This window comes from Xenopus laevis, chromosome 1L, assembly GCF_017654675.1.
Source record: "Xenopus laevis strain J_2021 chromosome 1L, Xenopus_laevis_v10.1, whole genome shotgun sequence".
Taxonomy (NCBI): domain Eukaryota; kingdom Metazoa; phylum Chordata; class Amphibia; order Anura; family Pipidae; genus Xenopus; species Xenopus laevis.
In genome coordinates, this window is record NC_054371.1 from 209,126,884 (window position 1) to 209,143,917 (window position 17,034).

At 39.3% G+C, this 17,034-nt stretch overlaps 1 protein-coding gene across 1 annotated transcript in view; it reads left to right on the forward strand.

Annotated features, from left to right (window-relative positions):
- cspg4b.L (chondroitin sulfate proteoglycan 4b L homeolog) overlaps positions 1–16,568 on the forward strand; it is a 36,180-nt gene extending 19,612 nt beyond the window's left edge. Inside the window, exons 4-10 of the mRNA XM_018266147.2 lie at positions 370–840; positions 1,784–1,960; positions 3,172–3,370; positions 5,389–5,520; positions 6,149–6,321; positions 10,877–11,060; positions 13,642–16,568. Coding sequence (XP_018121636.1) covers positions 370–840; positions 1,784–1,960; positions 3,172–3,370; positions 5,389–5,520; positions 6,149–6,321; positions 10,877–11,060; positions 13,642–15,683 — 3,378 coding nt within the window. The 3' untranslated portion in view covers positions 15,684–16,568. The remainder of the gene's footprint in view (positions 1–369; positions 841–1,783; positions 1,961–3,171; positions 3,371–5,388; positions 5,521–6,148; positions 6,322–10,876; positions 11,061–13,641) is intronic.
- The last annotated feature ends 466 nt before the right edge of the window (positions 16,569–17,034 follow it).

Consider the following 17,034-nt stretch of genomic DNA (forward strand, 5'->3'; position numbering starts at 1 on the left):
CTCTCTGTTTAGAATAGCAGCTGCAGTTTTAGCTTGGTGTGACATCACTTCTTCCCTGAGTATCTCCTTGCTCACTTATAGCTCTGGGATCAGATCACAGCAGAGAAGGGGGGGGGGGGATGAAAAGGAGCAACTGAGCATGCTCACGCCCGGAGCAAGGAGTTTTAAGCTGAAGGCAGGGAGTCTGATACAGAAGCCCATGTGTACACAATAGAAGGAAAGAAATGCAGTGTTTCTTTTGACAGAGGACTCAGAACAGCATTACTTTGAGGGTTTACTGGTATATTTAGGTGGACCTTTCTGATAAGGCTTAATTAGGCTGTCTTTTCTTAATCTCCATCCAGTGTAATTAGTTTTTTTTTATTTTAGGTTGTACATGAGGATAACTTGCCAAAAGAGATGGTTTACTCTGTAATATCGCCTCCATCACATGGCTACATACGCAAGTTTGAATCTGCAGAGGGTTACTTAACTGCGGAGAAAAATTCAGTATTGACATTTACACAGCAGGATATTAATGATGGGATCATTCACTATGTGCAGTCTGAGCCTGGTCAGCTGCAAGATAACTTTACAATGGACGTAACCAATGGCATCCGGAAAATAACTGGCATTACTGTATCTGTGGATATCATTCCTCTATTGATCCCTCTTGTAACTCAGAACATCACTGTGAAGGAAGGAGCATCCAAAGCTCTGACAGAGGAGCAGTTGACTATCCCCAATAAGCATTTTGCTGGACTCCACTTTGAGTTTGAGATTATTGATCTGCCTAAAAATGGCTACATCGAAAACACTCGATATCCCAGAATAAAATTAAGTAGATTTACAAGAAAACAGGTATTATAAAGGCTTTGTTTATTTCAGCAATGAATTATGCTATGTTATTGCATTTGTTTTTTTTTAAGTAATGCACCAAGGGTCTTTGAACATAGTTAAGAGACTGTCTAGTCATCAATCCCAATTGGGCTCAGAATGGCAATCTATAGACTGTATCACTATTTATTGGGCCTTTGGGGGACTGTTTGGGCCTCTGTGTACAGGTATGGGACCTGTTATCCAGAATGATTGGGACCTGGGCCATTCCAGATAACTAGTGATGGGCGAATTTGCGCCGTTTCGCTTCGCCAAAAAATTCACGAATTTCGAGCGAAATTCATGAAACGGCGAAAAAATTCGTTTTTTCGACGCCAGCGCCCGTTTTTGACGCAAATTTTCGCAGGCGTTTGGCAAATTTATTCGCTGGCGGCGAAACGTGCAAATTCGCCGCGAATTCGCCCATCACTACAGATAACAGATCTTTTTGTAATTTGAATCTCCATACCTTGTCTACTAGAAAACCCTATAAATCTTAAATAAACCCAGTGTGCTGGTTTTAGCTCCAATAAGGGTTAATCAAATCTTAGTTTGGGTTATGTACAAGGTACTGTTTTATTATACCAGGGAAAAAAAGGAAATCATTAACAAAAATGTGGCTTATTTGGATAAAATGTCTGTTGGATATGGCCTTTCTGTAATTCGGAGCTTTCTGGATAACTGGTTTCTGGATAACAGATCCCATACCTGTTCTTTAAATGCCAGTGCTTAATCTGAACCTGCTTGTAATCCCCAGAGTCAAGAAGAGATAATGGGCTTTATATAACAAACTCCCCATTAGTGCAGTATGCTGGGCTAAGAAATAAGTAGGATTTTGTTCCGCAAAGAATAATAAAACTATAGATTTTTCTTCTACTTAGTAGAAGACACTGCTCTTTTACTTCTAAGCAAGTTGTACATGTTTCAGGTGGAGCAAGAACTGATCTATTATGTCCATGATGACAGCGAGACACTGAACGATAACTTCACTATCATTGTCAACAATACTGACCTTTCCAAGCACAGCCTGCCATCTACTATCTTTGTAACTGTCTCTCCAATCAATGACGAGTTTCCAGTGATAACTGCTAACAACATATTTAGGGTGAGGCTTGCCTATATTTAAAAACAGAAACTTTATTTTATCCATCATTCCTGTATATATAGATATTGACAGTGATTGTTTTTTTCCTTGGGGAAGGAGTCCTTAAAGGAGAAGGAAAGGCCTATTTACTTGGGGGTGCCAAAAGTTAGGCACCCCCAAGTGATTGTATTTACTTACCTGACACCCCAGGCCGGTGCTCCTATCCTCAGAAAACTGCACCGGCCCAGGGTTCTTCCATTGAGCACCACAGAGCGATCTTCTTCCAGCTTTTTCTTTCTACAAATTTCCCGGAGCAGACGCATGCGGAGCATAATGAAATAGCTGGCTTCTTTGTTGCTGCTTTCAAAGTAAAACTCCCAAACTTGGTTGCCCTTTTATTAGACACCAATAAATATATTGCAATATATGGACAAACAATCCCTGTTTTGTTTAAAGGGTAAGGCATTTTTCAGTAGCAGTATGCACAAAATGTCTCTGTCTTAAATATATTGATAATGGGTTGAGTGCTGAGGAATCTTGTATTTGTCTATATGTATTTTGTGGTCACAGCCTCATTGCACCCCTGCGTAATGTTTTTAAAAATTAGTGGTGAGCACAACTTTCCCTTGTTTATTATAGTTATACAAGAGCAGTGACCAGCTCCATGTTGTAGCTCCCACCCTTCCCAGCTATAGTCAGGTGATCCCACTGGTGTCTAATAAAAGGGCAGCCAAGTTTGGGAGTTTTACTTTGAAAGCAGCAAGTAAGTTGCAGGTAAAACTTAGTCCCTTTGTAAAATTTATAATGAAGCAATAGAATTCTTTATGAATTAAATTAAAATTGAGCGTAGGACTGGCCAGATATGGGATGACTTTGAATAATGGCCAGCTTAAATATATTGCAATATATGGACAAACAATCCCTGTTTTGTTTAAAGCGTAAGGCATTTTTCAGTAGCAGTATGCACAAAATGTCGCTGTCTTAAATATATTGATAATGGGTTGAGTGCAAAGGACCTCTTGTATTTGTCTATAAATAAAGCCTTTACTTCTCCTTTAAAAAAGCTTTGGCTGCTGTGAATGTGTCTTTCTGGAATGGCATTTTCAGCTGTAATAAGTGTGTCTGTATAACATTTCCATGTTGTAAACCTAAAGTTTTCATAAATTAAAAGTATACATGTATTTAAATCGGTAACTTCTATAAAAGCTAAAGTACCTGTCTTATATTTCTAGGTGTGGGTCGGCTCTGTTACAGAAGTGACTTGTGAGGATCTCTGTGCTACAGATAAGGACACGTCTCCATCAGAGCTTGTGTTCTCCATCACCCCTCCTAACAATGGTCACCTGGCACTCAAGTCTCATCCAAGCAAAAGTATCCTTAATTTCACTCAGCAGCACATAAATGAAGGACATCTGGTATTTGTACATAGTGGTAAGCAATATATATCGACTATACCATTTTCACAAGAGATCGTTGAAATTAATTCTTAAAACAGTTTTTAGTAATTCAGATAATTTTGCAACAGTAAGTTAAACTACGGATAAGGCTCTTACAATGGGGCTGTACTAACACATACGCATGTAAGTGCCGAACGCAGGTAAAATGCAACATGCTGCGTCCCAACCTGCGTTTGCCGCTTACATGCGTCTGTGCGAGTACAGCCCCCAATAATTCAGTGTGTTTACTCCTGCGCTCCCCTGCGGCTGAACAGAGGAAATCGCAACGCAAGGGAGTGCAGGTAAAAACTCTCGCCTGTAAAATCCCTTAGTCTTGTGAAAATAAATGCCGCATAATCCTTACATCTTTTTTTTTTTTTTTACTGACAATGTGGCTAATTCTACAGCCATGTTCATCAGTTATAAATACCGTAGTATGTTCGTAATTGATTCTGCGTTCATGGCACATGCTTCAACAACAGAATAAAGATGCATTTAAAGAAACAATGTAGAATTAGAGCATTTGTGCTGAATCTACACGATTGAGATTCATTGAAGAAATTATACCCAAGCGTTTGCGGTAATACTCTCAATATTTCCAGCATTCCATGCAGCCAGAACAGATTCAATTTCTGATTATTTTAAGTTTGATATATCCTAAATCTTGAAAAAAAAAATCATGGACAAGATCACAAAAGCTCAAATTACAAGACAAGGCAAATAAAATCCTAAATCATAATGTAGCTTGTATTCGCCTTAGTTCACCAGAAATAAAGACTTTTTTATAGGTTATATTTTTACCCGTTTTCTAATATTGAAGCTTAAAGATACATCCTTTTTATGTCTTTCTGAAACAGCTCGGGGGGGGGGGATCTCCTACTTCAACTTGAACTGTTCTAAATAGATTAGTTGATATATTTCTAAATAGTTGCTAATATTCTACAGATCCTACTGAGAAATGTTTCAAGTAATGTAGCAAATTGTAAAAGTTCAGAATCTGGGTCTTGATTAATGAGCTGCCAGACTGAAACACCGGAGGTCGGAACATTAAACGTTGTACTTCAATTTTAGAAAAACTGTAGAAAAGATAAAATGGAAAGACACTGAAACAGTCTGGCGAACAGTTAGAAAACAACTGAACTGAAAAGAGCTTGGAAGGTGAACAATCCCTTTAATGTACAGTAAAAGTTATTTATAGGTCCTGTTATTTGCTTGTAGCTGATCGGTCTGTTTTTGTAAGTAATTGTTATTTGAAGTTCCTAATTCTGACTGTTTTGCCAACCTGACTGTCCCTTCTCAACCTGTTTCTAATGCTAACGGACCACTTCTGCACAAATATGGCAGCCCCTATTGAAGGAACATGGGGTTGTAAAAGAAAAAGTTTAATTTCTGGTATCAGTATCTCTTTAAACAAGTAGGGGTGGAAGGAACGCTCTCATAATAATAAATCAAATGTTGCATAAGTATATAATGCATAATACAATTATATGTCATGGACCCGGAGCTGTTCTGAAATTTATCGCCAATAACCCAAAATAAAGAGAACACTCATGGTTCAAGGCTGAAAATTTATCAAATTTTTTTTTTTCTGTATGAATCATCTTCAATACAAAAATGTAAGTATTCTCTTAAGGGACCTTCACGTTGATTGAATAGCCTTATTTTATGCTTTTCTCATCATTTATACATTTATGTATATATATTCATTGTTTTTTTTATAAAAGGAAATGATAATTCAGGCGCCCGTCCTAACATTCTTATGGTTGTACAAATAAACATAATTTAGGTCTGTAAGCACACAGTATTCTCCAAGCTTAGTATCCTAAACCATGGATCCTGGATTGGCTCTCACTACTGCATCATAGACTATGGAGTATAATAATTTTTAAAGGGAAATCAGTCTTTGTTATTGGGCACATAAATCAGTAGATGGTGCCTTTATCTCCATTTCTTCCAAATGATGATTTAAAACAGTAAGACTTTCCCTCTGGTATAATAATATTGTTTTTTCAGGGTCCATGTCGGGAGGATTTAATTTTCAGGTTACCGATGGCCTGAATTTTGCTCCAAGACAAATTTTCAGCATTACTGCAAGAACTTTGGTAATAAACCTGGAAGCTAATAAAGTACTGGACGTTTTTCCAGGTAAACTTTTGCACTTGATTAAATACTTTTATTGTTTGTTTTTTTTTACATTTTTTATGTTGAGTCTCCACTCAACCCAAAACCCAGAACCACATGCAAAATGAAGGGAAGAGGCCATTTTTCAGCATGCTCACAAAAGTATGATGGAAGGCCTTAAGTAACTTTAAGAGCTGAATTTCCATTTTTTAAAAAATGAAATCTTTTAGCACAGGGCGTGCAATTGTGCTCTTTGCACTGACCATGATATAATTGTGTTAATATGTTAATTTGGTGTAAATGGGTAATGGTAACGTCAAGGAGTGTGTTTATAAATGATTGCATTTGGCACATTAAACTAAAGTTTTGTCACTGCATTTATTTGCCCTGTTGTGCCGGTGTACATTTTGTACAATGTTTGTCAGATTGTCAAGTGGCACCATAAACCAACATGGCAATATTTGGCACAAGGCCAGCCCTTGTCCTTGCCCTTGCTTGTCATGGCGATTGTGTTATAGGGCCTTGTGGGGTATTAAAGGGACAAAAACTGATATATGTAAGAATTTTTAGAAGCACAGTGTATAATAGTGCAAGAGGACATTCTAGTTTAAAATGTCATGATTTGCTCCTCTTAATTTTCATTGATTTTCAGGAACACGCAGGGCAATTACTTCAGACCTACTGAAAGCTGTAACCAACGATGAGAGCAATATGAATAACAGGACGGTAACGTTTACTGTTGTTGTTCCACCAAAGCATGGGCGTCTCTTGATGTCCGGATTACAAAATGCAACAGAGGAGGTTTCCAGTTTTACACAGCTAATGGTAAATATATAGCTGGAAATTGTCACTATAAGGGCAATGACACATGGTGCTCTTTGTCACTAAATGCCAGAAAATGCCCTGTTTTAAGGTGGCCATAGGCGTAGAGATCCGCGCGTTTAGCGATGTTGCCGATATGCCCACAGTGAAGTGGCCAATATTGGGCTGATCCGATTGCGGGCTCTAAGGCCCAACGATCGGATCAGAATGGATCCAATACAGGCGGTCAGATTGCAGGAGCGCATAGACACACAGATGTGGCCGCGATTGCTCCACACATGCCTATAAGCTGCCGACAGTCTGTCGGCAGCTTTTATCAGCCTGTGTATGGGGGCCTTTAGACAATATTGAAAATTGCCTCTGCTAAAACACTTAATTCATGTAATCACTTAAAAATGCCTTGCATTTCCCTGACTGGTTTGATTCTAGGCGGGCCAAGCCTGCATGTTCTGTGTGACCCCCACAGCAACAGAAATACAAGTTGTATGGGACAAATTATTTTACGTGATTTGTTCACTGCTATTTTGTAAATTTTTTTTTGGTTGAATATGGTACTAGTATAGAGTATGTGTTTTTTCCCCTCAACTTTCCAGATTCAAAACATGCCTAACCTGACTGGTGTTTCTTCCTACGTGTTGCTGGTAACCTGCTGTGCTCTTAGCATATACCCAAGTGTTGGAGTTCACATATAATAGACCAATTTCAACACAGAAGAATCAAAAGAATCAAATTCAACACAGTATTCGCAAACTGCAAGTGTTATTTTATTTATATTAGCAGTGTGGGTACACTCAGGGTCGCCATTAGAAATCACTGGGCCCCGTACAACAACATTTGGTGCCCAAACCACGCCCACCCTGGTACCCAAGCCCCGCCCAGACCCCACCCACTCCAAATTACAGTTAAAAGACCACCCATACATCAGCGCTAAAAAAGTAACCCCCACACACACACACAAGTTATAAAAAGCTATTGATGGTCAGGGCCCCCTTATGAGTTTAAAAATATCATTAGTGCCAGGGCTCCCCATAAAAGTTTTTTTAAAAAAAGCATTGGCGCCAGGCCCCCCCCCCTTGCAAGTAAAAAAAAAATTGGGGCCCCACAAAAATATTTTTAAAAAAAAACATTGGCGCCAGGGCCCCCCATACAAGTTAAAAAAAATTTTGGCCCTAAAAAACATTTTTTTAAAAAAACATTGATGGCAGGGGCCTATAGAATATTAAAATAATACATTGGTGGCCAGGGGATTGAAAAATAAAAACAAAAACACAAATTGGTGTTCAGTAGAATTGAACTCGTGGCTTCAGGACTTCAACTTCGCCTCCTTCGTGACTTTGGTCTTTTCGCTGCTTCAGGACTTTGATTTCAGCTGTTTTCGTGGCTTCGGGTCTTTTCGCCGCTTCGGGAGTTCGGCTTTTCGGATTTAAAAATGGCCACAAATCTTTGGTGCTTGGAAGGGGGGCCCGGCTCTTTCAAAAGTGCAGCACTACCGGGCCCCCCTTCATTCCCGGCCCGGGACACTTGTCCCCCCCGATGGTGGCCCTGGGTACACTACATATTTCGAGCCAAGCTTGAGGAAGGGCTTGGCACTAAACATGTAGTGTACCTACACTGCTAATAAAATAGCACTTGCAGTTTGTTAATAGTGCCTTGGAGCTGTTCGATTCTTCTATCTTGAAATTGATCATTTACATCATTTACAATACCATAGGGAGACTGAGCACGACTGAACCATAATGGTTTTCTTCTTTAAATATAATAGATTCTAGAATAGATTCTGTAAAGGATATTCGTGTAAAAAATCACACTCAATCTGGGCATTAAGGGGTTGCTGTAATGTGCTAGAGAGTTAAGAGAGGATATTTTATTTCTTCTGACATGTTAAACAAAGTGCTGGATACATTTATATAGTTGGCTTGATTATTGGACAAGCAATATAAAGTGTTATTGAGTGAACGTACCTCCCTGTATATTAAGACATTTATTGTCCAGTTCTAGTTGAAAACTACTGAACATTTATAGGAAAATCTATATGGATGCATCAGATGACAGCTCAGCATTATCTGACCTGTAGATGTTGTATAGTAAATATAAAACAGACACTTTTCAATTTGTAAAACTGTTTAATTCCATATGCGGTATTCTCCCCAAATATCCACCAGTCCCCAGCAGGTGGCACACTTCGTTTCCAAATCTATTTATATGCTATTTGATATTTTACCAATTGTAACCTTGAATTTTGTTGTATTAATCTATCAGGGTGAAATTTAGTTGTACAATATAGATCCCAATATTGAGCTAAACCTAATCTAACACCATCCTAAAGAGGAATTAAATACCAAATATTTGATCAATTTTATATGTTGTTAAAGTGGGGGGTTCACCTTTAAGTTAACTTTTAGTATGTAATAAAATGGCTAATTCTAAGCAACTTTTCAATTGGCCTTCATTTTTTTCTTTTTTATAGTTTTTGAATTGTTTGTCTTCTTCTAACGCTTTTCAGCTTTCAAATGGGGGTCACCGACCCCATCTAAAAAACAAATGCTCTGTAAGGCTACACATTTATTGTTATTGTTCCTTTTTATTACTTTTGTTTCTATTCAGGCCTCTCCTATTCATATTCCAGTCCCTTGTTCAAATCAATGCATGGTTGCTATGGTAGTTTTGGCCCTAGCAACCTGATTGCTGAACTTGCAAACTGGAGAGCTGCTGAATAAAAAGCTGGATAACTCAAAAAAACACAAGTAACAAAAAAGAAAACCAATTACAAATTGTCTCAGAATATCACTCTCTACATCATACTAAAAGTTAATTTAAAGGCGAACAACCCCTTTCAGGACAAGAAAGGACAAATTCACTGGGGGGTGACTAGAAAATGTAATCAAATTTCTACTCTAAGATCCAGGGCCAGCGCTATTCTGCAAAAAGTTTACCTGGAGTACTTTCCATCTGAGCACTGTTCAACCATGTTTCTTGGTTTTTCCAGTTAATACCTTACACCAGTGTGTTCCCAATACATTAATTTGCAACAATCTCTTGTACCAAGTCCAGGACCAGCACATGCAAAGTATAGCAAATATCTGACTTTACTGTATACTTTTGCACTGGCACAAGGGATTGCTGAGAAATTGAAGAAACACAGTGGAATTAAATGTACAGTTCAGAACCATTGTTTGCATGCCCAGATACAATCCAGCTTTAAAGGGGAACTCCGGCTTCCAAACCAAAATTTGATAAAGAGGCCCACATAACACAGAAACCCCTAATATACCCATCACAGTTACCTGTTTCTTCAAAAAGTATGAATAAATGCCATTTTCTATGCTGAAATCCAGCTGTTTAATAGTTCTTCTCTTTTGCATCATTTGAAATCCTGGCAGGGAAGGAGGGACTAAACACCGATGTTACAAATTGTAACAACTTCTCCACAGTTTACAGGCCGAATGGCGGAACTACATAACCCACAATGCATTGCACTGTGATGTTCCTTTCCTTACTGGCATCACATGTGCAGGGAATTGTAGGGTTTGGAGGATGCAGGCTGAGGACAGATGCCTGTTGTTACAAAGTAACAGTAGTCAGCCAGCTCAGCAAAGTAGTCAAACAGACCAGCAGGAGAGCAGGGGGCTAGACTTATGGAAATGTTAATTATAAGGGTAACTACTTTCCACTTGCTGGCATCTGGTCGCAGCACATACAGTACATGGGTTATCGGCTTCGTATTTAGAAATTTTAGCCGCAAATCTTCCAGAAAGGCAACTTGCATGATAACTTATTCTATTAAATAGGAAATTCGTTTTCCCATGACTTTGCTACGTAATGCATAATACAGTTCAGGTATGGGATCTGCTTGGGACCTTGGGTTTTCCAGATAATGGATCTTTCTGTAATTTGGATCTTCATATCTTAAGTCTGCTAGAAAATCATTTAAACATTAATAAAATCCAATAGGCTGATTTCGCTTCCGATAAGGATTAATTATATTTTAGTTGGGATCAAGTATAAGCTATGGTTTTATTATTACAAAGAAAAGGAAATCAAATTTTTAAAAATCTGGATTATTTGGATAAAATAGTCTTTGGCCATTCCATAATTTGGAGCTTTCTGGATAACGGGTTTCTGGATAACGGATCACATACCTGTATATGTAACTTGATGAGCTAAATTGGAGCCCTGACCAGATCTTGGACCTCAAGCAGGATTTACTGCAGCACAAGTTTCAAAATGATACACTTGTCTATCAGTGTAACTAGATATACAGCATGTAGCTACTGTGTAATGTGTACCAATAACAAATCTAGTCTAATTACAGACATTAATACATACATTTTAGGCATATCTAAAAATACTGCAGACTATTCATAGATTAAAATTAAACAATGATTTATTTATTTATTTATTTATTTTTTTGCTGTTTCAGCATTTGCTTATTTCTTTAACTTTGCTTCCATTTCATTGTAACCTAAGACTCTGTTTTTTGGTGGACTAGATGGGGAAAGAGCATATTGTTTTATTGTTGCGGGAATTTTTTCACCTGAATGTTCATTTTATTTTATAGGTAGAAGAAGGAGTAATATTTTATGACCATACAGATAATGAGGCTCTCCTTTGGAACACACAAGATTCCTTTAAGTTTACAGCTTCCTCGGCTCCTGCTTTCCTGGAATCCAGTGTATTTCTCGTTACAATATCATATGAAATCAATGACCCAGCCAGGCAGAGCCGTCTCAAAGCCAATACAGGTAATTTCAGCATTTATATGCTTTTGTATTATGTTCACAAACCCACATTCACAAAGAAGTAATTGTAAAAAGTTACGAATACACCCCTGTTTTGCAAGTTTGCAAGCTTTGCATTGAGCAAAGCTTGCAGTATTTTTGTAAGCAATTTCTGCTTGCTGACCCTGCTTGCTAAGAGAGCTTGTTTATAATGGGACCTCACATCCTCATATTACTGATCAGCCTTGCCACACCGGAATCTTTCCTATGCAATCCAAGGTACTTTGTTCATACAGTCTGCTCTCCTGTTTCTTGAAAAATGTCTAACTGCAGCATTATCTATCCTGACTGTGGCACAATGCTGGTAGATCAGGAGTTGAAATTACAGGCTGTCCTGGTTGGCACATATGGGCATCTCAGATGCTAACTGGGTAGCACCCGATGGCCTTTTGGTAGAGTCCTGCGCAGAACTAATTTCTAAGATCCGCAACCCACTGCCCGCGACCCGAACTGCAACCCGCATATTTACCCACTTTGATCCGCTACCCGACCCGGACCGGCAATTGCCTTATCCCAGTGGTGTAACTACTGGGGGAGCAGGGGGTGCAATTGGGCCAGAGTCCGTACCCCCGCAGGGCCCCCCGGCAGTCATGCGCCCACTGGATTCGGCTGCAGCCTCATGGACGATGGTGGGGGCGGGGCACGGCCCGCACCAGGGCCCGCCCCCACCTAGTTCTGTCACTGCCTTATCCGCAACCCCGCTGACCACCATCAAACAGGAAGTGATGTTGCTGCAAACCGGAAATTGCGTCATCAAATGTGGGCGGGACAGAAACAAGTTTTGTAAAACTTTAAAAGGAGTAAAATATAGACAATATTACATAAGATTAGAAATTTAGATGAGACCTGCAACTCTACAGACTCGCCAGTATACCCATACCTGAAAATCCTTCATTCTGCAGGGTGCCTGTTTTTTTGCGGGTAACCCATGGGTACCCGACCAACTGCAGGACCCTCTTGGATCCTCCATGCCCTTGCATGCTGTCCAGAACAGTCTGTTCTTTATCTTCTGATCTGCTGACATGGTCCCAAGGGAATCAGAGAGAGTAAAGAATGAATACTGTAGGCCAAAAATAATTTTTCAAGCAAAAAGAAAGCAGACTGTATGAACAAATGCAGTGACTTAAATCGCATTACATTTAAACTTTTCTTGTGCTGTAAGATCAGTTATTCTACTGATCACCAGCTAAAGGTCTACTGGTAGATCTCGATCTACCTTTTGGGCACCCCTGATGTAGAGAGGGTTATCCTGAAACAATCTGCATTCGTTTTTCATTTCTTATTTGTGGGTTTTAAGTTATTTATCTTTTTATTCAGCAGCTCTCCAGTTTGCAGTTGCAGCAGTCTGGTTGCTAGGGTCCATTTTCCCAAGCAACCATGCATTGATTTGAATAAGAGACTGGATTATGAATAGGAGAGGGCCTGAATACAAAGATAAGTAATAAAAAGTAATAATAACAATAAATCTGTAGCCTTACAGAGCATTTGCTTTCTAGATGGGGTCAATGACCCCAATTTGAAAGCTGGAAAAAAAGGCAAATCATTAAAAAACTATTAAAAATAAATACTATAAAAAAGAAAAAATGAAGGCCAGTTGAAAACTTAGAATTAGCCATTCTAGAACATTAAATATAATATAAAATTAACTTACAGGGATACTGTCATGGGAAAACATGTTTTGTTCAAAACACATGTGACTTGTGCCTGCACTTTAGGAGAGAAATGCTTTCTGGCAGGCTGCTGTTTTTCCTTCTCAATGTAACTGAATGTGTCTCAGTGGGACATGGGTTTTTACTTTTGAGTGTTGTTCTTAGATCTTCCAGGGAGCTGTTATCTTGTGTTAGGGAGCTGTTATCTGGTTACCTTCCCATTGTTCTTTTGTTTGGCTGCTGGGGGGGGAAAGGGAGGGGGGTGATATCACTCCAACTTGCAGTACAGCAGTAAAGAGTGATTGAAGTTTATCAGAGCACAAGTCACATGACTTGGGGCAGCTGGGAAATTGACAATATGTCTAGCCCCATGTCAGATTTCAAAATTGAATATAAAAAAATTTGTTTGCTCTTTTGAGAAAATGATTTCAGTGCAGAATTCTGCTGGAGCAGCACTATTAACTGATTCATTTTGAAAACATTTTTTTTTCCCCATAACAGTATCCCTTTAAGTAGGAGAAATAACAGCCTGCCAGAAAGTAGTTCCAAGTGCAGGCATAAGTCACATGACTAGGGCAGCTGGGAAACTGAGAATATGTCTAGCCCCATGTCAAATTTCAAAATTGAATTTATGCGTTATGAAAAAAAAATTCCCATGACAGTATTCCTTTAAACGTGAACCGCCCCCTTTAATAGCATTACTTCAGGATATTTGAGTTACTTTTTACTCCAGAATCATAAACAATAACTGTTTCGTTTATAGTCACTGATATGTGACCTATATCAAGACAATACATAATATCCTACAATAATTCCTCGCTTGAAAAACTAAAGTTGTTCTGCATAAAGTCATGGTTCTTCTTCTTGTGTATTTTCATATTCCTGTTTTTACATAGGAGCCTCTGTGGATGAGGGGGGGAAGGTTCTAATTGATAAATCCAAATTGGATGGATCCAATCTATTACTAAAACTTCCAGAAACCCAGAGAGGCTCTTATGAAGTTTGGTATCAAGTGACCTCTTTGCCCGAGCATGGCATGATTATCGTTGGAGATCGAAACATCACTAAAGACAAGCCCAATTTTTCTCAATACATTGTGAATAAGTTTGGGATTACGTATATGCACGACGGCTCAGAGTCACTGGCTGACGGGTTTATTTTTGCTGCATGGCTGAATTTGAAGAGCAAATCTGCAGTTAAACCAGACACTGATGTATTAGAAGAGATGTTTAACCTCACTGTCATTGGTGTGAATGACCAAGCTCCCGAACTAAAGACAAAGAGACCTTATTTGAAAGTACTGCAAGGGCAAATGATGGCTATAGGTGCTGACAATTTGAATGTTGAAGATCTGGACAATCCTCCAGAAGACATAAAATACACGATAATAAGTACTCCCAACAATGGTTTCTTAGCCAACCAAGAAAACCTAAATGCATCCGTTGATCATTTTACGCAAGCAGATATCAACAATGGCCGTGTTTGGTTTGTACAAGATGGAAGCCCTTCCTCTGGAGTTTTCTATTTCAGCGTGACGGATGGGAAGCACAAACCATTATATAAACTCTTTAATATTGAAGTGACCGCAGTCTCTATCACCTTAGTGAATCACACGAATCTGGTTCTTTCTCAGTCGGAGACTTTTCTACCCATTACTAATATGCACTTAGCTGCTACCACTGATGGAAGGAGCAAAGAGATACTTTATGAGGTTGTACAGATGGCTAGCTTTGGTCAACTAATGATTGATGACACACCGGTCACCAAATTTGGCCAGACAGATTTAAATCTAGGTAAAGTAAAATACCAGGTGAGAAATCTAACTGAATCTCAGGACAGCTTTGAGTTGATGGCAACAACTGCTGAAAGTAATCTTACGGGACTGGTATTAAATGTAACCGTAAAGCCTCTTGTGCATGTCATATCCGGCCTGAAAATCCCTACAGAAACACTTTACACAATGCAAATTAAAGATCTTGATGCATCTGAGCTGGGCAATATGACTGGCAGTGATCCAGAATTCCATGTGATAGATGAACCAAGGTATGGAAGGCTTACGCGGAGGAAAACGCTCCAAGGCGATGCCTATGAAGACATAACTATGTTTACTCAGGCAGAAATCGAAACAGGCCGGGTACTTTTGGAAGTTAGCGCCAACCTGACATACACTGAAATGCAAAATGACTCCTTTAGTTTCCTTCTTAGAGCAAATAACGTGCCACCTGCTGTAGGAGCCTTTTCATATTCTGTGGTGCCAAATGATCCACTACTTTTTCAGGCTGTGACTTCTGATGAGTATCTTTTGTCAAGCACTACACTTTCCCCTTACACCAGTGCTGTCTATGAGAACAGGACCCAAAATGACTGGCTAAACACCAGTACAGAGGTTCCCAAGACAAAGAGTGTGCCAAAATGGGGTAACCGAAACCGGTGGGGAAACCATAACAATGAAGATCTTATTTCTGAAGCAACCACTAGCTCTTTCAGGGCAGCCACTGTTGGAGCAAATCCTGTAAGCCCTAAAGCAGAGGCAAGTCAGAACGGCAGTTCACTCTCTGTTATTATCCCACTTGTCATCCTTGTCCTCATATTAGCTGCCATTTTGGTTGTCTGGTTTCTTCTTATGAAACGTAAGGCTAAAAAGGCTCCAAAACCTGTGAAATCCCACTCTTACTGTGCAGTGCCTCAGGTCCCATCTCCCTACATGGAGAGAAGTGCGACCATACCAACTGTCACAGTAACACCTCTACAGAAAGGTAACGAGTATGTTTCTGTGAGCCCATTGCTTCCAGGAAGACAAGCCCATACCTACACCAGCAGCTCAACTTCATTGAGAGAAAACCTTCCGCAAAATTCCTGGTTGCATATGGATCCGGAAATGGTTCAACACTGTCGGACAACAAATCCTACACTGAAGAACAATCAGTATTGGGTGTAGCACAAAGGCCACCTTAAAGGAAACTAGAGCTAAAATACCTGCTGCGTCCTGATATGTTTGTGTTGTTTGCTAAGTTATATTTGTATATTGTACTAGGGATGCACCAAATCCATAATTCAGTTTAGTATTCAACCAAACCTAGCACTTCTTCCAGGATTCAGAAGGATCCTTCATGTTCAGCTAAAAGGAACTAAACCCTAAGGGGCTGATTTATCAACATTTGAATTCACATTTTTTCCATGATTTAAGGTTTTAATTTATGCACCATAAACTAAAAAAAAAACATGAACGTTAAAATTCGGCATCTAAAAGCTGCCAAGTTCATGTAGTAGTCAACAGTCAACTGGAGTTGTCCTAGGCAAAATTTAAGTGATCATTTTTCAATTTAACTTCTTCAAATTTCCTTGTAGGCCCGTTGAAAATAATAATGCTCTTAGGGCCCTTCGAAAACCCCTGCCCTCCAGCCAAAAACAAATGCTCAAAATGTGACCATCCCCTCTCCTAATAATAATGACTGCAAAGCACCCTACTGGCGGCTCAAAGAAAGGTGACAGGCAGACCTCTGTGCTAAAATGTTTGCTTTTCCGATTTTGGTGCCTAGAGCTGCATCTCACTGCTCAAAGGGCATCAATTAAAGGGATTAGGTGGGTGCAACTAGAATAAGCATGTATGCGATGCGAGACTTGGGTACCCCATACTGCCTGTGTGTCAACATCTTTATGTATACAGCAGTTGACAGCAATCCAAGGAAACCCAGATCAAATAGGTAAAGCAATGTGAATGTTTATTTTATCCAACGTTTCAGTTCCACACAGGAACCTTCGTCAGGGTGAACTAAACCATGGTGGAAGAACTAAACTTTGCAGCTCAGCAGTTTGAACAATGCCAACAGTATATATATATATATATATATATATATATATATATATATATATATATATATATATATATATATATATAGCGAGATACGGAACGCACACCCACAGCAGTAATTAAAGATAGGGTGCCAGACCAAAAAAAGGCTTCAATAAGTAATGTGGGGTGACGGCACACCAAAAAAAACAGCAACAAGTCTTTAGAAGAAAAATAGGAGGTTTATTGGACTGAACCAACGTTTCAGTTCCTCACAGGAACTTTCATCAGGGAGTGAAAAGCTTAGTGCACAGTGAGACGCTTAAATTGTGAATAAGGCGCCAAAATTGGTTGCTAAGCAACCCTAGTAACAGTGTAAACAAACAGTGATCGTGGCACCTAGACGTGAAGCACAATAAAAACAAAGCCGTATGTCCATAGTCAGAAGTTCTTACCTCCTCAGCCATGGCTTAGCGCCCCTTGTTTTGCATTGATCGTG